Below are 24,478 nucleotides of genomic sequence, written 5' to 3' on the forward strand. Positions count from 1 at the left end.
TCGTTATTTTGTTTATTGTTTTTGTTTTGACACAGGGTCTCACTATATATCTCTGGTTTCCCTGAACTCACTTTGTAGACAGGACTGACTTAGAACTGATAGATCTACCTGCCTCTACCTTTAGAGCGCTAAGATTAAAGGTGTGTGCCACCACCACTAGCTTAGTAATGACATTTTTGATTCTAAAACTGTGTTGATTTTTCTTTTATATCTATTTTGTGGCTGGAATATGAAAATGGAGTTTAAAAATCAGTTCCAGGGTATCTGAAGCCCTCATGCCAATGTACATAAAATTAAAAAATTAATTAAAAAATAAAATAAAGTTTGCTTTGGTCCAGTTAGCAAGTTATCATCATAGAAGTAATAAAAGTGTGCAAAAGGTCACATTAGTAACACTACCTAGTCATTGTGGCAAACAGACCTAAATGCTTTGCTGATTCTGTCGGGGCTCTTCATGGATAATATTTTAATTTTTCTTCTTCCAAGCATTAGGTAACCAGAATTTTATCACCTATATATTAGGGAAAAGCCACACTCCTTCTCTGACTAAACATACTAGACTCCAGCCTCAGAAAGAAAATGCAACTTTCTCCTGCATTGTTCCAAGCTGAGTTGTCTGCAGTCACTTTACCCTGGGACTTGCCCTTCAGGTAAAAACCACACTTGGTAATTAGAGCCGGTACACAAGTCCTTTGGGTGGTATGCGCCTGCGTTAAGGCTGTCTTTGTGATGTAAACGTGCTTTAATTTAACCCCATACTTACAACGAGATAAAAATCCGGATCAGAAACCTGCACACTCACAGGACTACCATCCCGCTAAGACAGATATATTTAAAGGAAAATGCATGGGATGGGTTTGGTTTTTTGATCTGAAACAAAAGAAACAATAAGGATGATTTCCCATTTTAGGGGGGCGGAGATCTAGCCCTAAGGGTCTGTAAAATTCCTCCACCTACAGCTTTTCACACCCAGAGAACCTGCTCCACGCTTTCCAGCTAGCATTGCCCTAACACGGTGCTAGCAGGAGGCGGGGCTACTTCTTAGCCTCTGCCCTTTCAAGCCTTCTATCCAATTGTCAGAGGGAGTAGTTGGGCGGCAACGTTACCGGAAGACTCCGCCCCTCATTCTGGATCAGCCAATCCTGAAAGGATGGGTGGGACACTTCCTTTGTGATCCCGCCCCCTTGGCACTCAATAATTAGAGTCGCGCGCTGGGCGGGAATGTAAGATGGCGGAGTAGGAACGCGGTGCGCTAGGTGTTAAGGCTACCGGCTGACTAAGCGTCCAGTCTCCGCAGCGGCAGCAACCACTGAGCAAGAGCGCGTCCGTGTAGTTGCCCAATATGCCGAATATCAAAATCTTCAGCGGGAGCTCCCACCAGGACTTATCCCAGAAAATTGCTGACCGCCTGGGCCTGGAGCTAGGCAAGGTGGTGACTAAGAAATTCAGCAACCAGGAGACCTGGTAAGGACGAAATTGGCATCCCGAGTGCACCTCACCTGCCCGGGTGGCGGGACCTTGGGGGATGGAGCTGCCGCGGGAGTTCGGGGGCGCTGAGGGAAGGCAGAAGGGAGCTGCTGAGGTTAGCTTGCCCCGTGAGCTGTTCCGTTATTTTACCTCGTCGTCGGAGGGTCGCGTTTATCCTCGCCGCGCGGTTAGGTGGAACCAAGATGGAGGGGGCAGGAGTAGATGCTACATTTGAAGGTTGGGGATGGAGGATCTAACTGGGGCTGGTAATGGCCTCCCCGGAGCTCCTGGAGGGGTACCGACGCTTAGTTTCAGCCATGGGGACACGTGGCTTGTCTCTTCATTGTGGAACCACTAGGCTGGATTCGGTCCGCTTTGGGGCGCTTTGACTGGTACACATCGGAGAACCTACCGCGTTCTGATAGCCCCCTCGTGGTCTTTCTCCTAGAGTCGGAAAGCTTTTTTGATTCGAAATGGAGCGTTCTGGTTTGGTATTCTGAGTATGCGAACATGTTACCATTTCCCTTCGATTATCAAGCGTCGGCTTTTCCTATCTTCGCAATCTGTCTGTCGCGGAATCGGAACCATCCTTAACTTAAATCGAGGCGGTAGGATGAAGTGGTGCTTTAGCTCAGCATCCTTGATCTTCAGCATCTCATCCTGAGACATCCCGAAAGTCTTGGGGAAAGCTAAATTGTGGAATTGGAATTTTTGACTTTTCCCAATGCTGCTATGGGCACACCTCTTCTCGGTGTTACTTGCGTGGGGATGTAGGAACGACTTACACGTGAATTGAAATTTGAGGGTTTTTTTTCGGTTTTTTTTCGATGCTTTGCCTTAAAACTCCTCGCCCAGCGCTGGTGTGCATAGTGTCACGCACCTGTAATTTGTAATCACACCACTGGGCAGAAGGAGGAGGATGGCCAGCCACAAGCTTGAGGCTAATTCTGGACTCGTCGGACCACATAGTGAGATCCTCTTTCAAATATTAATTACTAACAAAACTCGCTCTCTAGCCCCAATTTCATGGTCCACGTGCACTTTTGGACCATGTGAGAGGTTACCTACTTCAGTGCCTGTTCCAGCCGTCTGTGGAACGTTCTAGGTCTCCTGCGCTGTTTTTTTGTTTTGTTTTGTTTTCCCACAGTAGATAAGAGCACAGGCCATAATTCTTTTTTCATTGAGTTTTTTGGATTTTGTTTTTAGGGTGCTTTTTGAGGGGGAATCCCCTGCAGGTCTTGCCTCTTTGCCTACTTAGTAATGGGATTACTGGCAGAAGCCATCACTACCCCTACAGTCTACAATCTTACATCATCTGTTAGGGGTCATTTTTTTTTAAAAAAAAATCATCAGTTAATTTACATAAGATTTGTTTTTTAATGAATGTTTTGTATCTTCAAAGTGATTTCCAAATATAACTTTTTTTGTTTTTTCAAATAGGGTTTCTTTGTAGCTTTGGAGCTTTCCCTGGAACTGGCTCTTATAGACCAGGCAGAGATCCACCTGCCTCTCTAGTGCTGGGATTAAAGGCGTGCGCCCCCACCGCCTGGCTATAGCTTTATTTTTTATTTATTTATTTATTTATTTATTTATTTATTTATTTGGTTTTTTCGAGACAGGTTTCTCTGTAGCTTTAGAGGTTGTCCTGGAACTAGCTCTTGTAGACCAGGCTGGCCTCGAACTCACAGAGATTCACCTACCTCTGCTTCCCGAGTGCTGGGATTAAAGGCATGCGCCACCACCACCACCGCCCGGCCTAATTTTTTTTTTTTTTTAGACCTAGCTAAAAGTTCATCTGTAACGGATGGCTGCCCCTGGATTAGTAGGCTATTAATTGTGATGCAAATGTTAGTGCAAACACAAGCATCTGTAACCAGGCAATAAATACCTTAGTCAAAAGAGGAGTGCAAGCTGCTTGTTACCTCTGACCAGTATTATTCCTGGGCCTCAAGAAAACAGCTTCAGACTTTGAGAACGATAGTTTAGTTAGGGGGTAAAAGTGTTTTTCATTTTAGAGGTTTTCTTTACCCTTTTGGTTATTGAGTCTTCCTCTGTTTTCAGAAAAGAAATGACTGTTTTGTCCTTGTATTAATCCTTAGCCCGCTGCATACTGCAGAACCTGAGATTAGATTTGGGTTGGTGGTCATGGGAGAAGAGAGAACACAGTTTTCTACTGCCTGATTTTGATAAAGCAGCTTGAACAAGGCGTTTAGGTTGTTGTTTTATTAGTTTATGTGTGTGGGTGTTTTGCCTGCAGATATGTCTGGCATTGCATGCCTGGTGCTTGCTAAAGTCAGGAGAGTGGTTAGATCCCTTGTAGTGGCATTTCCCTTTTATTTTAATAAATAAATGCCTGAAGAAATGGGAGGAAACACCTCTCAGACACAGTTTCCAGGAAAACTCAGTGTTGGACTGAGATCGAGGTAAGAGCCAGTGGCTGACTGCTTTGCTTTTCTGGTCTTCAGGTTGAACCCCAATATCTATCTCTGAGTCTTTATCGTACTTCATTTGACACAACGTGGGAAGCACGATTAATAAAAACTCAGAGAAATTGGGGTTCAAAGCAACCAGTCACTCTTACCTTCAAGAATCTCAGAATGAGACTGAGAGCTGTCTGTTCCCATATTATAATCCTCTCTAGGGCTGGGAATAAAGGCGAATACCGCCCGCTTTCTATGGCAACTGGTGTGGCTACTGGGATTAAAGGTGTGTGTTACTGCTCTCTGGTCTGTAAGGCTGACCAGTGGGGCTGTTTTACTCTCTGATCTTCAAGCGAGCTTTGTTTATTCAAATACAAATGAAATGTCACTACAATCCCTGGGACTGGGTCACAGATGGCTGTAAAGTGCCATGTGGGATCTGGGAATCCTCCGCTAGAGCAGCCTGTGCTCTTAACCACTGAACTGACTCTCCAGCCCTGAATATGGTTTAGCTTTAAGTTTGCCTTTGAAAAATGGCTGAAATGTTGGTTATTAAGCAAAAATGTTAGTGGAGGTTGGGTGTTGAGTTGCTAAGTGGTTTTTTTTTTATGTGGGTGGGGGAGCCTGGAGCACACCTGGCTGGCTAGAACTTGCTATGTAGACCATGCTGGTCTTGGCTTTCTCGGTCCAATTAACAAGCCTGCACCGTCACGCCTGACCTCAGAACGTTTTTTGTTTTAGGTTTTGGCTTTTTGAGATAAGGTTTCTCTGTAGTTTTGGCTGTCCTGGAACTCACTCTGTAGACCAGGCTGGCCTCAAACTCACAGAGATCAACCTGCCTCTGCCTCCCACCCAAGTGCTGGGATTAAAGGTGTTGGACACCACACCAGGCTAGAACATAATTTTTAAAAAGATTTTATCTTATTTATGTGTAAGTTTGTGTGTTGGGGGGGGCATGTGTCACATGTTTGGGCACTTGCAGATTCCAGAAGAGGGCACCAGATGCTCTGGAATTGGAGTTATGGGTACCACCTGATGGGACATTGGGTCTTCTAGAAGAACAAAACAGCAGGGACTCTTAACTTAGTTTCTCTCTCTCTCTTTCTCTCTTTCTCTCTCTCCCTCCCTCCCTCCCTCCCTCCCTCCCTCCACTATACTCAGTTAAGGACTCTTTTTTTTTTTAATATTTATTTATTTATTTATTTATTTATTTATTATGTATACAATGTTCTGCCTACACGTACCCCTGCAGGCCAGAAGAGGGCACCAGGCCTCATTACAGATGGTTGTGAGCCACCATGTGGTTGCTGGGAATTGAACTCAGGACCTTTGAAAGAGCAGGCAATGCTCTTAACCACTGAGCCATCTCTCCAGCCCCAACTGTCACTTTCCCTAGAACACAAATCTTAAGGACTAACCTCTAATGATGCTATTATATTTGTCATGTATTTTTAGATGTTTAAACTGGCAATAATTATTCTTGTTTGGAAATCTTTGCCCTTTCCCTTATTGTTGGCATATATTGTACAAAAGGCTGGACTTTATTTTGACAAAGGAAATGTTTTCTCTCCCGGAAAAGTCTAGATTATGAGGTTTCATAATTAATAACCCATCTGCTTTAAAGAAAGAATTTGAAACCAGGCAATAGTGGCACACACCTAACACTCTAGAGGCAGAGGCAGGCAGGTCTGATCTACAGAGGTAGAGGTAGTTCCAGGCCAGCCTAAGCTACATAGTAAACCCTGTTCCTCCTCAGCTCCACTCCCTACCCCAGTAAAAAATTTGAAGTATATTCTGTAGTTACAAAAGTGAGAAGTTTGTTAAAATAGATATTTTAAGTATTTTTTGGTTTTAAGTTTTGTAGAACCAAGTACTATAGTAATTTTGCCAATAATTGGTAAAGTTTGTTTAGATTTACTTTATCTGTATTCTTGGCTTCTGGCAGATGAAGGGATAGAGGCATAAGTAACACGTTTTTATTTTCTTACAGCTCTCTAGAGACTTCCATATAGAAACTCCCAAAGGTTTTATGGATGGGTCATTTACACAGTGATAAAGAATAGCATGAAAAATGTAATAATTTTGAGCAGGTTTTTTTTTTTTTTGTATTGGTTCATGTTTGCAGCTTTTAATGCTTTTGAAGACTCATTTAAGCCTAGCAGACTGTCTAGGGTCAGTTGTGAAATTGTTTGTTCTCTAACTCCTAATCAAACAACCTGACAGTAGTAAGTGAATGTGTGGAGCGCATGGTATTCCTTTACTGAAACAACCATAGGTAGACCTCTGATACCACACATAGTTGGAAATCAGTGCACCCAGCTTCTTGCTCCCAGGAGAATGGAGATCTGGGTCTAAGAGGGGAGATGTGCGAGAGGAGTGGTGGACTGGATTAGCCGTGAAGTTGCTCAATTGTTGGAAATACTTGGTCTAGAATGCCTCTGGGCCACAGAACTAAAGCATTTTATCAGGCAATCTAATCTCTCAAGGAAGTGAGAGTAAAGACCACACCTTTAATTCCAATACTCTAGCGGCTAAAGCTGGCTGATCTCAGGGTTCTTGGTCAACCTGGTTGCTTTGTTTTGTTTTCAAAGCCGCAGGTAATCTAAACTAATTCAAAATTCCTTGTAGCCCAGGATGACCTTTATGGATCCTCTTGCCTTAGCCCCTTAAATGCTGTCTTAGCCACATTTGAAGTGCTCAATGACCATAAACACGAGGTCAGTGAGTGAGTGCTGTATTTGGAACACATGCAAGTAGTTCTTGTAGAAAGGCCTCCTTGGACCTCTCTGACCTATGTGAACTTAAAAGAATATTTTCAGAATTTAGTTATTAATAAGATAACAGTGTGTTTTTAAGAGACTAGCCAGAACGGTGAAAATAACTGGAAGAATCACTTTAACCTTTTTTTTCTTTTTCTTTTTTTTTTTTTTTGGTTTTTCGAGACAGGGTTTCTCTGTGGTTTTGGAGCCTGTCCTGGAACTAGCTCTTGTAGACCAGGCTGGTCTCGAACTCACAGAGATCTGCCTGCCTCTGCCTCCCGAGTGCTGGGATTAAAGGCGTGCGCCACCACCGCCCAGCACCAGGCTGGCCTTGAACTCAGAGTTCTGCCTGTCTCTGCCTCCCAAGTGCTGGGATTAAAGGCGTGCGCCACCACCGCCCGGCACCACTTTACCTTTTTTAAAAGTGTGTGTGTGGGGGGGAGTGTCTGATTTCCTAAAACTGGAGTTACAGGTGATGGACTGAATGTTGAAAACCATTTCAGATTCTTGTTAAGAACCACTGAGCCATCTTTCCAGCCCCTATTTAACTTTTTGTGGTAGAACCCTCAAAATAAACACATGGCTTGAGTTTGAATCCCCAGAGCCCACTTAAAGCTGCATGCACCCACAAGTGTTCCTTTGGGAAGATGGGAGGTAGAGACAGGAACCCCTGGAAGCTTGCAGACTAGCCAGCCCTATATACAACTAAAAGACTGTCTCAAGGTGGAAGGTGAGGACCAATGCCCAAAGTTGTCCTCTGACCTAAACACAACTCTCTCTCTCTCTCTCTCTCTCTCTCTCTCTCTCTCTCTCTCTCACACACACACACACACACACACACACTATATGCACACATTAAAAAATACTAATTCCTAAATATTGAAGAACTAGTCAGTGTTCAGTTCTGTTATAAATGTATGGTTTTTAAAAATAAAAATTTACATATTTATTGTTTCTAAGTGTGAGGGTCAGAAGACAACTTTGGAATGTCTATGCTTTCCTTTACCATGTGGATTTCAGGAATGGAACTCGAGTGATCAGGCTTCTGGCAAGCACCTTTATGAGCTGGACTACCTTGCTCGCACCTAACAGTTCTTTATTACATTTTATTTATTTATTGAGGGGTGCAATGGAGTCAGTTCTTTTCTTGCACAGGGGTTTAGGGAATTGAACTCAGGTTGTCAGGCTCTGCAGCAGATATCATCACCTGCTGGAGCCGTCTCACTGGCCCACGGTTTTGTTGTTGCTTTCTATTTCACATAGGATCTTTAATTTGTATCCTAGGCTGGTCTCTAACTCGGTCCTCCTGTTGCAGCTTCCAGAGTTTTTTGCTTACTGGTATGTGTCGTCCTACCCAGCTAAATTTATATTTGCTTACTGGTATGTGTTTTTGCTTACTGGTATGTGTCGTCCTACCCAGCTATATTTATATTTGATCCAGAATGCAAATAAGATCTATTGAGAATAAGTAATTGATAGTTTTATGTTACCTTTTTTTTTCTTATATTTTATTTTTCATATGAGTGGTTTGCCTGCATGTATGCCTGTGCACCACGTTATTCCCAACATGCCTACAGAGGCCAGAAGAGGGCGCTAGGTTCCTAGAACTGTTTTTAGAGATGGTTGGGAGCCACCATGTGGGCGCCGGGAACAGAACCTGGGTCCTCTGCAAGATCAACCTCTCTTAGCCGCTTAACTTCAAATTCCTTATATAGCCTGATGTTCCTGCCTCACCCTGGAATTTAAGGCTGCACCCACACCTAGGTCAGATCTACACCAAGACTTCTGAATACTGGGGAAACAGTACCCTACCAATTGAGCTACATCCTTAGCTCTGTTCTCTTAGTGGTTCCAAATGGTTAATAAAAAACTACCAGGAAAGGTAAATTGCTGACCTAAAAAATGGGTATGTGTTTTTTCCCCTCCCAGACAGGATTTTTCTGTAGTCCTGGCTGTCCTGGAACTCAGATCTACCTGCCTCTGCCTCCCGAGTACTAGGATTAAATGCATGTGCTACCACCACTGCCTAGTGGGTAATTTATTTATACTTAAGAACATTCCAGATATCAGGAAGAAGTATAGAGGCTAGGAAGCAGGAAAAAAGATATATCCAAGGAGTATAAAGACTATAGGTGACAAGCTAGGGAGAAAATACTTGGAGGTGAACTATTCTCCCTTTTTTGAGACAGACTATGTAGCCTTGGCTTTCATTACTTTTCACTAAATACCCTTAAATCTGACTCTGAGCTGGGCATTTTTCAGGCTAACTGCAGAAATTGGAACTCTCCCAAGTTCCCTCACAGCATTCCATAGCTTCTCAGAAAATACACAGTTTAAGTAGCTTCTTCTGACTGACCACAGAAGAACCTTCATTTTCTTATGCGTCTCTTAACTCAGCCTTAATTGAGAGATGCAGTAGTGGTTACGTGATATCCACAGGTAGAATGATGCACAGTTATTTTTACTAGTTATTTTAGTTAGTTGTTTGGAGACAGTATCACAAACTGTGGCCCAGACTAACCTGGAGCTCACTGTCTGTCCTAAGCTGCTCTCAGCAGAGTGTCTTGATTATAGGTGTGCACCAATTCAAGACTGAATTTTGTTTTTTTGGTTTTTTGGTTTTTTGAGACAGGGTTTCTCTGTGGCTTTGGACTGAATTTTGAACCAACAGGCATGATGCTGCGTTTGGAGGTGGTGGCAGGAGACTCAGAAGTTTGAAGTCATTCTCAGCTCTGTAATAAATTGCAGGCCATCCTGAATTACATGAGCCCTTCCTTGTCTCAAAAAAAATCAAAATAAATTTGAATTTTGCGAGCAGAGAGTATAATTCAGTGGTGGATCACTTGTCTATCATGTACAAAATAATGAGTTTTATTCCCAGTGTCACAAAAATGAATTTTGTATTAATTGTAGATTTGAGAAAATATGCAATACATTTTTTACTCTGTTTTATAACTTTCTGGATATAATTCTTTATGCCAACTTTAGTTTCTTGTAAAGCTATGGTATATTGTAACAATCAGTATATTGACACAGATAAACATCAAGATATATAAAAGGGTCTTTTCTATTTGCTCTGTCATGACTACATCTATTTTTCTCCTCCTGTCTTTCAATGGTTTTCTTTTTATATTGACTTTATCTGGTTTTAGTATCTGAGTAATGCTGGCCTCGATAAAATTGAATTGGAACCTGTTTTCTTATCTGTTTCTGGAAGATTGTAAAATTAGCATTAATTCTCTCGCGGATTAAGCTTAGTATTAGTTGCCTAATTTTTTATTTAATTTTTCCATATGATGATCCTCCCCACCTCCCTACCTACACAGTTGTTTCTGTTGGCCATCTTAGAGGTTTATCAATAGATATTGATTTTTATCATATAAACTAGCTTTTGGTTTTGTTGATGTTTCTTCCTTTTTCTCTTAAGTCTTTAAATTTTTTTTTATTTTTTTAATTTTATTATATATACAATATTCTGCCTGCATGTATTCCTGTGGGACAGAAGACAGCACCAGATCTCATTACAGATGGTTATGAGCCACCATGTGGTTGCTGGGAATTGAACTCAGGACCTCTGGAAGAGCAGCTAGTGCTTTTTATCCTCTGAGCCATCTCGCCAGCGCCTTTTATTATTTTTTAGACAGGGTCTCTTTCTTTTTATGTAACTATCCTGCCTTTAAAATCACCATTACCCTTCCTTGATGTCCTTCGCCCTGGAATTGTAGGTACACACCACCAACACTAGCCTGGTTTTGTCATTTTTAATTATAAGGTTTTTGTTTGTTATTTGTGTGTTCACACATACACAGAGGACAACTTTGTGAAATTGGTTTCTCTTACTCCCCTTTTACATGGATTCCAGGGATTGAACTTGGATCATGAGAGTCACACACAAGCACTTTACCTATTGAGCATCCCTCCCTCCCCTTTATTTTTAGATGTTTTTATTGGTAGGAAACCAAGGATCAGCATAACTTTTTCATTCTTTTGTAAAATATAGTCTACTTAATAGAGTAGTGTACTTTTGGATTTTTCAAAAAATATTTATCTTTACAAAGATTTTTATTTTGTATGTGAATGTTTGCCTGTATGTGTATATGCACACTACATGTATATAGTTCCCACTGGAGCTGGAGTAACAGCTGGTTGCAAGCCATCTGACATGGTGCTAGGAACTGAACTCAGTCTCTTCAGCCCCAATATTTATTTTGTGTAATCAAGTGTGTTTGTGTAAGAGTATGTACATATTAGTACAGGTGTCTGTCCAAAGGTGTCAGAACCCCTGGAGTTGGAGTTAGAGGTGATTGTGAACCCTCTGAAGTCATGTCCCCTGGAAGAGCAATTCATGTTCTTAAAGACTAACTCATCCCTCCAGACCACTTTGCAGTTCTTATTAAACAAGACTTTCTACTTAGGTCAGAGTAGTTAGCACAGAATGAGATCAGGGCCTGCATCTGTTTCATTCACTATTGCATATTCCTAGTAGAGTACCTTAGTTTTAGCATGAGTAATTTATGTTTGAACTGTCGCTATGGTAGGGAAGATGCTGTCTTCTCTATACAGCATCAGTACTAGAGTAGTCACCATTGAGAACACATTTGATACCATATCTGATGGCCACCATATGAAGTTATATGGTGCAGTTGCTTTTTTATTTTTTATTGATATTTATTGACCTCTACATTTTTCTCTGCTCCCCTCCCTGCCTCTCCCTTTCCCCTTCAATCCTCCCCCAAGGTCCCCATGCTCCCAATTTACTCAGGAGATCTTGTCTTTTTTTATTTTCTACTTCCTATGTAGATTATATCTATGTAGTCTCTCTTAGTATCCGCATTGTTGTCTAAGTTCTCTGGGACTGTGGTTTGTAGGTTGGTTTTCTTTGCTTTATGTTTAAAAATCACCTCTGAGTGAGTACATGTGATAATTGTCTTTCTGTGTCTGGATTACCTCACTCAAAATAATGTTTTTTAGCTCCATCCATTTTCCTGCAAAATTCAAGCTGTCGTTATTTTTTTCTGCTGAGTAGTACTTCATTGTGTAAATGTACCACATTTTTTTTATCCATTCTTCGATCGAGGGACATTTAAGTTGTTTCCAGGTTCTGGCTATGACAAACAAAGCTGCTATGAACATAGTTGAGCACATGTCCTTGTGGCACAAGTGAGCATCCTTTGGATATATATCCCAAAGTGGTATTACTGGATCTTGAGGAAGGTTGTTTCCTAATTTTCTGAGAAATTGCCACACTGACATCCAAAGGGATTGTACCAGCTTGCATTCCCACCAGCAATGCAGAAGTGTTCCCTTTTCCCCACAACCTCTCCAGCATAAGTTGTCTTCAGTGTTTTTGATTTTGGCCATTCTTACAGGTGTAAGATGGAATCTCAGAGTTGTTTTGATTTGCATTTCTCTGATGACTAAGGATATTGAACATTTCCTTAAGTGTCTTTCAGCCATTTTAGATTCCTCTGTTGAGAGTTCTCTGTTTAGGTCTGTACTTCATTTTTTTTATTGGATTATGTGATCTTTTGGTGTCTAATTTCTTGTTCTTTGTATATTTTGGAGATCAGACCTCTGTCTGATGTGGGGTTAGTGAAGATCTTTTCCCATTCTGTAGGCTGTTGGTTTTTTTGTCTTGTTGACCACATCCTTTGCTTTACAGAAGCTTTTCAGTTTCAGGAAGTCACATTTATTAATTGTTTCTCTCAATGTTTGTGCTACTGGGGTTATATTTAGGAAGTAGTCTCCTGTGCCAATGCGTTTAAGTGTGCTTTCCACTTTCTCTTCTATGAGGTTCAGTGTGGCTGGCTTTATGTTGAGGTCTTTGATCCATCTGGACTTGAGTTTTGTGCATGGTGATAGATCTGTTTTCATTCTTCTGCATGTTGATAACCAGTTATGCTAGCACCACTTATTAAATATGCTTTCTTTTTTCCATTTGATATTTTTTGCTTCTTTATCAAAGATTAAGTGTTCAGGGGGAGGGAGGGCTGGAGAGATGGCTCAGAGGTTAAGAGCATTGCCTGCTCTTCCAAAGGTCCTGAGTTCAATTCCCAGCAACCAAATGGTGGCTCACAACCATCTGTAATGAAGTCTGGTGCCCTCTTCAGGCATGCACGCAGACAGAATATTTTATACATAATAAATAAATAAATTAATAAATTAATTAAATAAATAATAAAGATCAGGTGTTTGAAGATATGTGGATTGATTTCTGGGTCTTCTATTCAGTGCCATTCTTATGCCAATACCAGGCTGTTTTCAGTACTGTAGCTCTGTATAGAGTTTGAAGTCAGGGATTGTGATGCCTCCAGAAGTTCTTTTATTGTACAGGATTGTTTTGGCTATCCTGGGGTTTTTTGCTTTTCCATATGAGCAATTGCTTCTATAAGTCAACTTTCTACTTTAAAGTTCCTTTTTTTCGTGCTGTGTCTCATTCATAAGCTCAGAATGTTTTTGTATAGTGAACAGGAATGAGCTGGGCAATGAGCTGCTTCTGGTTATAGTGCTCCCTTAGGTCTGAAGCATGGAGCGATAAAGCATGCATAGCATGCCTGAATATTGATGCTGTGACATCTATTGTTTATGCTCATTCTCTTTTTCTATTTTAGTGTGGAAATTGGAGAAAGTGTACGTGGAGAGGATGTCTACATTGTTCAGAGTGGGTGTGGTGAGATAAATGACAATCTAATGGAACTTTTAATCATGATTAATGCTTGCAAGATTGCTTCAGCAAGCCGGGTTACTGCAGTCATCCCATGTTTCCCTTATGCCCGCCAGGATAAAAAGGATAAGGTATGAATGGATTTTTTTAAAAATAGTGTTGGTAATCAAACTTAGAGCTAAATGCTAGGCTAGCGTTCTACCACTGAGCTGTACCTTCAGTTCAGATCTTGTTTTTTTTTTTTTTTTTTTTTTTTTTTTTTTTTGAGACAGTGTTTCTCTGTGTAACAGCCCTAGCTGTCCTGGAACTCACTCTGTAGACCAGACTGGCCTGGAACTCACAGAGGTCTGCCTGCCTGTTTTGTGAGTACTGGGATTAAAGGTGTGCACTGCCACCACCTGGCTTCAGAATCTTTTTAACATAGGGACCTCCCTTGCTCTTGGATTGTTAGGATCAACATAGTAAAAATGGCAATTCTACCAAAGGCAATTTATAGATTCAATGCAATCCCCATCAAGGTCCCATCAAAATTCTTCACAGATCTTGAGAGGACAATAATCAACTTTATATGGAAAAACAAAAAACCCAGGATAGCCAAAACAATCCTATACAATAAAGGATCTTCTGGAGGCATTACCATCCCTGACTTCAAACTCTATTACAGAGCTACAGTGATGAAAACAGTGTGGTACTGGCATAAAAACAGAGAAGTCGACCAATGGAATCGTGTAAAGAGGAACATTGCTATCAGTTATATCAGAGCATTTAAAAATGATTTTTTTTTTGAGACAGGGTTTTCTGTGTAGCTTTGGAGCCTGTCCCGGAACTCACAGGCATATAATTTATACTGTATATTTTATTTAAGTCATTTTAACTTTCATTCAGCTGACAGTTATTCATTGTTGTTAAGACTAATCAACAGCCAGGTGGTGTTGACAAACGCTTTTAAGTGCTCGGCTACTAACCTATATATCTTTTTCTATTTTGGTTTTTCGAGGTAGGGTTTCTCTAAGTAGCTTTGGAACCTGTCCTGGAACTTTGTTTGTTCACCAGGCTGTCCTTGAACTCACAGACCCACCTACCTCTGCCTCCCAAGTACTGGGATTAAAGGCAATGGGTGCCCTGGTAACCTATTATCAGGTTAATCCTATCCCTTGCCAGGCAAAGGTAGGTAGATATCCGAGTTTGAGGCCTTCCTAGTCTACAGAGCCAGTTCTAGGACAGCCAGGGCTATGCAGAGAAACCCCTATCTCGAAAAAATGGGGGTAGAGGGAGAAACCTCAGAAAAAAACGGTTGGGTGAGGAAACATCCAGAAATGGTATATGCCTGTAATCCCAGCACTCAAAAGACTGAGGCAGCAGGGTCAAGACTTCTAAGCCAGTTTAGAAAAAGATCAACGGCCATTCTGCGTGAGTTTCTTGGTGATTTGATGTCTTTACAATATAGGTACTTGGTAAATGTTTCTCAAGCAAATGAACTGCTTTCATCTTGGCTTTTCTTTTTTCTTTTTTTCTTTACTTCTATTCAGAGCCGGGCTCCCATCTCAGCTAAGCTTGTTGCAAATATGCTATCTGTCGCAGGAGCGGATCATATTATCACCATGGATCTACATGCATCTCAAATTCAGGTACCAGTGGAAGGAAGCTAAGTACTGAAAGTTAGAAAGGTGGGAGGAGAGCCAGGCATGGTGGTGCACATCTGCATTCTAGAGACTGGAAGCTGAAGCTAGAAGTTAGTAAGACAGTTTAGTATTATGGCTAGGGCATAGGCTTTAGGATTACAACTAGTCTGGATGCTTCTTAGACATACTAGCACATTAACTTCATAACCTTGGACAGGTTACTTCTGAGCATAATATATGTTCATTGTTATGGTTTTAAAATATTAATTCTGATATACTTGGCTGAAAACTGGTGTAGCTGATACAATGGTAGCTATTATGAAGATTATTCCCCTTGAGTAATCAGTCTTAAATTAGAGCTACAGGCATTAAAGATTTTTCATAGAAACCCAGAGCAAGAGAAATCAATCACCACATTTATTTTATGCTATCTAAAGAAGCTTTCTGCTACGAATGGTGGTACATATCTATAATCTTAGCTCCTGGAGGTCCAGCCAGGGAAACTGAATTCCAAACCAGCCTGTGCTGTAGCATAAACCCTGTTTGAAAGTATAAACTCTCAGCCGGGTGGTGGTAACACATTTAATCCCAGCACTTGGGAGGAAGAGACAGCAGATCTCTGTGAGTCTGAGGCCAGCCTGGTCTACAAGAGCTAGTGCCAGGAAAGGCTCCAAAGCTACAGAGAAACCCTGTCTCGAAAAACAAAACAAAACAAACAAAAAGTATAAACTCTCGGCACTTACCATTTGAGTCTTCTGGCAATACAAGGAGGTGCATGAGACAGGAGTGTATACTCATCCTATAAAAAAAAATAATTGAGGAGAAATACAACTGGTTTGTATCAACGAGAATTAAAATACCTATCTCCTGATTTCTGGTTATTCTGTATAATCATTCACTATAAGTAGTTGCTACCAAAAATATATATACCATACTGCTTCATCAGTTTGGCCAGCACAAACGCCAAGTGGCATAAAACAGTGTATATAAATTGTGAGTCTGAACATACTGGCTTGGCAATCCATAGACCTTGGCTGAACTTGACTGTTTACAGGGCTCATTTTTGTTCCTGTGATTAGGTGTGAGTTAGCTAAGGCCTGATATTGCTGATCTTGCCTAGAAAGGGGACTATTTTTAACCTTCCCAATACTTTGAATATTGTAGTAAGGTATTTTCCATGAACTTAATCGTTCCTTTTAAAATTTTGTGTGCGTGCATGTATATGTACACGGATGCACGCACGCTGTGTTGCATGTGGAGGTAAGAGAACAACTTACAGAACTTGTACCAAGTAGGTTCTCACGATCAGACTTGGGCTCCTTTCCTGCTCAGCCATCTCACCAGCCTTTTTTTAAATTATTGCATTGATTGATTGATTTCTGTTCTTGGATGTACATGTGTTGGAAGCATGTGTATGTAGAACTTTTAGTAGTCAGTTCTCCCCTGTGAGTCCCAGGGAGCAAAATCCTCAGGCCATCAATCAGACTTGACAGCAAGTACCTTAGATGAAACCTATCTGTGAATCCACTTTCTTTATATTAGCCTTTCATAAATGGAAGAGAAGAAAATGAAATAAATAAGCTAAACTTGACCCAGCTTCTTTTTCCAGGGCTTTTTTGATATCCCAGTGGACAATTTATATGCAGAGCCAGCTGTCTTAAAGTGGATAAGGGAGAATATATCTGAGTGGAGAAACTGTACTATTGTCTCACCTGATGCTGGTGGAGCCAAGAGGTATGTTTGTGATACTATTCTTCAAAAATAATGTGCTGCTAAAATCTTTCAGATGGTAATGTCCCTTATGATGGGGTTCTCCCATCGACGTGCCCTTTTCACAACTTCAGATTGGATATGCCAGCAGCTAGGACATGGGTTGGATATAGTTTCCACTCTATGCTAGCTTGAGTCATTTGGAAGGCAGGATAGACAGGGTCCTAAGTAGTCATTGCCATGACTGTTACATTAACATCAGTAACTTGGCACTGCAGAGTTAACACTGCTGTAACTTTATCAGGAAGGATAGGACATTTTATGTGCAATCAGTTTATTCTTAAATTCCATATTGATGGGTAAGTAAGGTTTACAAAGCTGTTGGTTAGGCCATTTAAAGCCGGGACCCTAAATTTTTTAATCCAACTTATTGCCAAGGATTAGCAGTTATAGCTCAAATAATGTAAACTGAGAGCCTTGATTTCCTTAGTGGATTCCTTATAAAAATATGGCCCATATTCTTATTGTGGAAGTAGAGTGAAGGACTACAGGGCTCAGGTGAGTAGAAAAAACTAAGTTAGAACTTGCCAAAAGTGAAACAAATCATGAAAAATTCAAAAAGTTCAAATCTTTCTCAACCATCTCTTTAATCTCAGTAACTTCAGTGGAATTGATAAACTGGGAACTTGAGTTGTTTATTCAGGTGACAGTATAAAGACATCCCTATATAGGCAGGTCACACTTCATCTTAACTTCTTAAGCATCATCTTCACATCTTTCTTAGGAACTTAGAAAATAATTAATTTGAAATAATCAAACAGGTTTTTTAAAGTTTGATATTAGTTTGTAATTCTTTATTCTAATTACCTCATAGTGATGGAGGATTTTCCAGTTGAGTGTTGCTCACTTCTGTCTTGGCAGGGTTGGAGAGTAGGTAAGGGTACCAGTGTGGTTGTAATTTTCACAGTAGCTCTCCACTCAAGGGTGTACATGTTACTTTCCCAACTCTTTTCTGCTTTGTTGGAGACTGAATGTGTTGGCCAGTAATAAGCATGAACAGTTCGGAACACTTGAGATGACTGGTCGTGCATTTTTCTTGGATGTCATAATTCTAAGTAAATTAGTTACCTCTGTTACATGCCTAAGCAGTAGTAATAGAGAGCACAAGGTATGGGTCCTTTAGATCCAGGTAGAAGCATTGCCTAGAGTTATGGTTCAAACCTCTTATGGTCAGAGGTTCTTGACCTGTTCAGCAAAAATTCTGTTCACAAAAGAAATAGGGCATAGTTCTAAAGTTTGATCAATATTACATTTAAAAACACTAAGTCTGAAGCATGAGTCTTTTCTTTGTGACAACGATTACACACTGGTGTGTGGGCACACATCATAGGGGTAGGGTAGCCTATTGTCATTTGCACTGAGTGACTTTCTCCTTGAGTGAATGTGTTGTATCTCGTTGTCAGTGTCTTCTAACCAGGCTTTTAATGTGGCTTATATTATCTTTAAGATTTGGGCTGTAGTAACATGCCCTGTTTGTCTGGTTAATTGGTTTAATTTTCTTTCTAGTACTTGTAGAAGGAATACCAAGCTTGGTGACCAGGTAAAGTTGCTATTTACCATTGGTGGTGTTTCATCACCATCATGGGAGAGATGAGTGTATGGACATGCATTGAAAGGGTGGACACTGCTCCACTCCTAGCTTCAGATTCACGTATCACTGTTTGTTTCTAGAATCACAAGTCTTCCATGATGGGATTGGGACAATCTATGTACTCCTGCACTAGCTAATAAGGTCTCTCTTTCCTTCTGCCTTCAATCTGTTAAACTAATGTACCTTGCATATACTGCTTCCCAGGATTGGTGAAGGGTATGTCTACCCCATCCCCAGAATGAATGGTATAAGTTTGATATTCCTTTTTTTTTTAAATTTATTTATTATGTATACAATATTCTGTCTGTATGCCTGAAGGCCAGAAGAGGGCGCCAGACCTCTTTACAGATGGTTGTGAGCCACCATGTGGTTGCTGGGAATTGAGCTCAGGACCTTTGGAAGAGCAGGCAATGCTCTTAACCACTGAGCCATCTCTCCAGCCCCCAAGTTTGATATTCCTATACTGCCATTGATATTACAGAGGCATTAATCCATAAAATCCAGTTTGTAATGCTTGTTTTTTCAGATGTCAATGATTGTTGCTTTCTTTTAGCTCTGGGATCTGTTTTAGTTTCAAGGACTATTCTCCACTAGGAAAAAAAATATTTTCTATAAGTGGATAAGAGAAATGGAACCCAGGGCCTCACGCATGCTAGACAGAGCGGTCTACCACTGAACTACACTTCCGGCATTGGAAGCCACATATGCATCATTAACTCTGGACCTCTATCTTACAGAGTGACCTCCATTGCAGACCGATTGAATGTGGATTTTGCCTTGATTCACAAGGAACGGAAGAAGGCCAATGAAGTGGACCGCATGGTGCTAGTAGGAGATGTGAAGGATAGGGTGGCTATCCTTGTGGATGACATGGCTGACACTTGTGGTACAATCTGTCATGCCGCTGACAAGTGAGTGCAGGGCGTTGTGCTAGTAGTTGAAGGAAGAAGCTAACTACTGCTTTGCTGATTTTCTTTTGAAATACAACTGAGCGGGTAAATAGCTTTGGGATATTTTGATCATGTTAGCTTTTAATACATACAGGTGAATAAGTATTCCTTATTTCAGATTTTTAGTTTTTATAAAGAGACACTGCTTTTATATTAAGTATATCCTTACTATCAAAAGTCAAGTCTATCACATAAACTATCTTCCAAAGTCCTTTCTTAGTAATATAATCTACCACAGATTGGGTTGTTTCCCTTATGACGTGGCTGACTGGGAGCTGTGGTGAGTCAGTATTTGGATCACATGTTGCTAGATCACGGAAAGGTCCAAATTCCACATCTAGTTTTTACTGAAAATATATTATGTTTGCCATTATAAAACCTAAAGTCATTAAATTCAAGCATAGTCAAAACAACTTCTAGATGCTAAATTTGCCCTTTAACCATCCAATCAGCAACATTAATTATATTTACATTATTATACACTGTTGACTTTTGTTTTGATGAGTTAGAAATCCATACATGTCCTTTACATATATTTATTCATTTTGTATGTGTGTATACATGCACATGCCATGGCAAGCATGTAGAAGTCAGAGGACAACTTTAGGAATGGTTCTCTTCTTCTGCCCTGAGGGTCCCAGGGATCAAATTCAGGTCAGCAGGCTGGGCAGCAAGCACAGTCAAATGCGAATATTCCTGGTTAAGCTTATTTTCAGGGTCATAGATTCTCAGTCTTGTGGTACCATATCTTTATCGTGTAGTTTTCCAGATAACATTGAAGGACATTTCTCTTTTTACCAGCCAAAAAGGAAAAGAACGCAGATTACCCCTGGAAATTTTGTAAGTTCTGCTGATATAATAAGGCTTAGTGCAGACTTCTCTCCTTGATATGGCCAGTATGTGTCCCCCTAAAATTAATATGTTAACTTCTTGCCCTAGGTGTGGTTTTGCAGATTACCGTTGGGGGTGGCACTTAGGCTTAAATAATGAGATCTTGGGAATAGGATCCTCATGTTATAATTAGTGACCTTATTAGAAGAAAATGCTTGCTATACTATCCTTACATGTGTTTTATGTGAACCCACAAAATGGTACATACTATCAACCTGGGCAAAAATTGTTTCAAAATGAAACCTACCTTGTCAGATTCCAGACCTGTAAAAGATAAGTTTGTGCTTAAACTACTTAAGCTACTGTTCTGCTATGACAGACTAGTATTCTTCTTTAGAATTTGGATTCTGTAGTTGCATGTCAGATTAATCAGCTTTTTTCCTCTAGACTTCTCTCAGCTGGAGCTACCAGAGTTTATGCTATCCTGACTCATGGAATCTTTTCTGGCCCAGCCATTTCCCGTATCAACAACGCATGCTTTGAAGCAGTAGTAGTCACCAATACCATACCTCAGGAGGATAAGATGAAACACTGCTCCAAAATACAGGTGAATGGGGTTAATCCAGAAGAAATTTCCTTTAGTGCTTTGCAGGTAGTAGCATGTTAGGTCAGATGTGTGAATAGTGAAGCTTAAGTTCTTTGGGTTTATCTGTTATTGTTTGTTCTGGGAATGGAACCCAGAGTCTTGCTCCTGTAGGTGAGGACTAAGCCACTGGATTTCTGAAGCCATCCTCTGTTCTTTTTTCTTTTGGCATTGAGAATGGACCCAGAGCCCTACTTTCTTTGGACTTTTTTAAGGTATACTCTCATTAAGTTGCCCAGACTGGCCTTGAATTCACTCTGTAGCCCAGGCAGGCCTCGATTTGAAATCATTTTTGCTTCAGTCTCCCAAGAAGCTAAGGGCCTGGCTTCCTTCTTTGTTTTTGTTTGTTGTTTTGTTTTGTGTTTTTTTTAAGGTAAGGTCTACCTACCTATGCCTCCCGAGTGCTAGGATCAAGGGTGTATCTGACTGCACCCAGCATTGTGTACTTTTTTACATTTTTTAGTTTGTCTGTGTTTGCTTATGTGACTTTCAGAGGCTTAAGATGACATTGAATCCCTGGGCCTGGAGCTAAAGGTGGGTTTTGAGCTTCCCTCTGAGCACTCAGGTCCTCTGCAAACGCTCTTAAGCACTCTTTTTTAAAAAAATGAGCCATCTCTCCAGCATCTTTGAATTTTGTTTTTTGCTTTTTTTAAACAGAGCACATTGTTGACTGGGGCGACCTAAGACTCATTGCAGTTCTCTTGCCCCAGCCTCCCAAATACTATGATTACAGGCATATTCATTCTTGTTAGTGTTTTCTGTTTTGGATTTTTGTTTTGTTTTTCAAGACAACATTTCTCTATGAAGCCATGGCTGTCCTAGAACTCACTGTGTAATCCAGGCTGGCCTCAAACTCACAGATATCTGCCTGCCTCTGCCTCCTGAGTGCTGGGATTAAAGGCATGTCACACCACTGCCTGGCTAATTTTATTCATTCATTCATTTATTGTTTGTGCAGGTTATTACAGAGGACTAAAAGAGGGCATCAGATTCCCTGGAGCTAGAGTTACAGGTGGTTTTAAGCTACACAGATTGTATTGAGAATTGAACTCTAATCTTCTAGAAGAATATTGAGTGCTCTTGATTGCTATCTCTTCAGGTGCTATACACTCATACCTGGACTACATATACAGCGTCAATGTCTTGATGATCTTGTATTTGTCCCATTATTACTAGCATCTTAACTCTTTCTAAGTAATTATAGTGAAAAAGGAAGGCCCGAGTGCTAGATTCTTAGTAAGGGTGCTTTCTAGGCTGCAGATGGACCAGCAAACTCTGTCCCTGCATACTAACCTGGTACATTTCTTGCCTTTGTAGGTGATTGACATCTCCATGATCCTTGCAGAAGCCATCAGAAGAACCCACAATGGTGAATCTGTCTCCTACCTGTTCAGCCATGTTCCTTTATAACAGAATAACTTCTGAAGCTTTTTGAAAATAAACCAACCCCATCCCTCACATTTCTTGGTATTTGAGTTCAGCGGAAGACCCAGCTTGCTCCAGTGTAGATGTTTACATCCCATATTAGCTACATTAGAATTTAGCCTAAATTGGAAAAAGACAGATTGTGGTTAACTGCTAGGATGTCCTACTTGTGTTGTTTCATCCTGACTTGCTTGTTTATTTTGTGAGCCTTGCAGCTTTAACTAGAGGTCAGCTGCTGAAAGATGTATAGACTATTGAGAATATTCCACAAGGTCCATAGGACATAATTGACAGAGCTCATACTCTATTTCTCGGGAATGCTTTGGGGTTTTTCTTCATAGCAACAAAGTCAGCCCATATGTGATACATTTTCAGAGTTTTGTGCTAAACTATAGCAAGAGCCCTGAGCATCCTTAAACATAGTTCCAGTAGTTGAGCACCCTGTTAGGCAGGGGCAGTAGCTCAATGCAGTAATTAACCTTTGGGAGGAAGAAGCCTGATCCATTGCTATCTGTTTAACTCTATAGCTTGAATTCTCTATACCTGTTCCTTTCCTTTTGGCTTTACCTTCAGCCATTTTGACCTTTTCCTAGCCAAAAATATCTTGGACTCAGTGATCATTGTACTTGTACCATAATCTTGTGTAAAGAGACTTGCTTCTTGCTATGTAGCTGCTAACTTTCTCGTTAGATACCTTGCTGTAGTGTAGTCTTCCCTAGCCTATTACCACTGTGGCAGTAGCTTTGAGGTGGTGTCTTAGTGCCTTTGATTAATTTAAGTATTTAATTTTCATCTTCCTTGAATCCATTTGGTCTCTCAATTGAACAGATTTCTGCTAAACAATTTGGTGTTATATATATATAGTCTCTTGTTGAGAACTTAATAAAATGTCTGTAATGTATGCAACTTGGTCTGTGTCACATCTACTGATTTCTCTGCAGAAAGTTTGTCTTTGGTGTCTCCCTGTCCAATGTATCTCTTATTTTTTTCCAAGACATTTTAAGCAAAGCAACAATGGAAAGACTTTAAGATATTTGAAGTTTGCTGAGAATTAGAAGCAATCTAATTCTGTGCGGTGTATCTAAACTATATGATGCATAATGCCTCTGGGTTTCTGCCACTTATTCCTGGGGATCCAAATTCTTATTCCTTTTGAACCAATTTTGCCTCCTACATCAGTGTTTGGCATTTAAGTTCAGCCCTTCAAAGTAAACTTGTGATTGTAAGCATGTACAATTTCAACATAAATTATGATGCATTCCAAGATTTTTAAGTGGGTTTCTTTGTGTGTGACTACATAAGAATGTGTGTTTTCTTTGACATTCTTAGTGATTTTAGAGTTGGAGAATGCTCCTTTCTGAGACAGGATTTCTCTGTGTAACCCTAGCTGTCCTGGAACTCCTCTAGACCAGGCTAGCCTGAAATTCAGAGATCTGCCCGCCTCTACCTCCCGAGTCCTGTGCCATCACTGCCTAGGTAGGTCTTTTGTTCTTTTAAACCTGGATCGTGTTTTTATTTTATTATGCTTCCGTTGATTATGGGGATAGCTGTAATACAGTTAAACTTTTCACAAAAGTGATTCCAGAGGGATTAGAGTAAGCTATGATTTTTTTTTTTTCTGGAAGAAGCTGAGGGAGCTAATTATGCTACTTCCTGAAGGATTGAATCAGTGCGTCAAGGTTCATCATTTCAGAATACAGTAGTTACTTATCTATAGATAATAATATTGTAAGAACCATATTGGCTACCTGGAACCATTAGGTATTATATAACCATATTATATAGCAGGTTTTTCCTATACAGGCGTACCTGTGATAGTTTTGTCTATAAGCTATGCACTGTAAGACAACAACAAAACTGAGCAATTATAGCTCCATTAATAAAATTGTCAGCATCACTATTGTGCCTTGGGGTCATTAAGTGAAGTAATGGACAGCTGATGTGATAACTAAAGACTAATAGGCTGTTAGTTAGCATATATAGTGTGGCTATGCAGGGCAAAAGGATGGTTAAGCCCAAGGCAGGATTGTGCAGTAGCATTAGGTCTCATGTGACACAACTTAAAGTTGTTTTATTTCTGGGTTTCACTCTAAGACCCAGACTGGAACTCTAATAGCTAGGGTGAGGCTTTGAGGTCATTCTTTAACTTTGAACTATACCTAGAGCAAGGCAACTGCCTGTGACATTAAGGAAAGTGCCATAAGCAAACGCCTACAGTGGGAGAACCTCTAATGTCTTAAACATTGGTTTGTTGTGTTTTATTTATTTTTGAGATAGAGTCACCTATCTGGCCTCTAATCGAGGTCTTCCTGCCTCTACCTCATGAATGCTGGGAT

General features: G+C 40.5%; 1 protein-coding gene across 1 annotated transcript; it reads left to right on the forward strand.

Moving 5' to 3' along the window:
• Positions 1-1,221: 1,221 nt before the first annotated feature.
• LOC121436940 (ribose-phosphate pyrophosphokinase 1) lies at positions 1,222-23,408 on the forward strand. Its single transcript, XM_041636842.1, has 7 exons — positions 1,222-1,464; positions 13,258-13,441; positions 14,840-14,938; positions 16,542-16,666; positions 19,031-19,204; positions 20,522-20,681; positions 22,035-23,408. Exons 1-7 carry the CDS (start codon positions 1,343-1,345, stop codon positions 22,125-22,127), a joined length of 957 nt encoding a protein of 318 aa, XP_041492776.1. The 5' UTR covers positions 1,222-1,342; the 3' UTR covers positions 22,128-23,408.
• The last annotated feature ends 1,070 nt before the right edge of the window (positions 23,409-24,478 follow it).

The sequence above is a fragment of the Microtus oregoni genome, unplaced genomic scaffold (assembly GCF_018167655.1).
Source record: "Microtus oregoni isolate MIOR12 unplaced genomic scaffold, Mior012 000050F_009, whole genome shotgun sequence".
In the NCBI taxonomy this organism is placed as follows: Eukaryota; Metazoa; Chordata; class Mammalia; order Rodentia; family Cricetidae; genus Microtus; species Microtus oregoni.

Coding starts and splice junctions, on each gene's coding strand:
- LOC121436940 (XM_041636842.1), top strand. CDS start 1,343: ATGCCGAATATCAAAATCTTCAGCGGGAGCTCCCACCAGGACTTATCC. Junction 13,442..14,839: donor GCCAGGATAAAAAGGATAAG/GTATGAATGGAT, acceptor ACTTCTATTCAG/AGCCGGGCTCCCATCTCAGC. Junction 16,667..19,030: donor GATGCTGGTGGAGCCAAGAG/GTATGTTTGTGA, acceptor TCTATCTTACAG/AGTGACCTCCATTGCAGACC.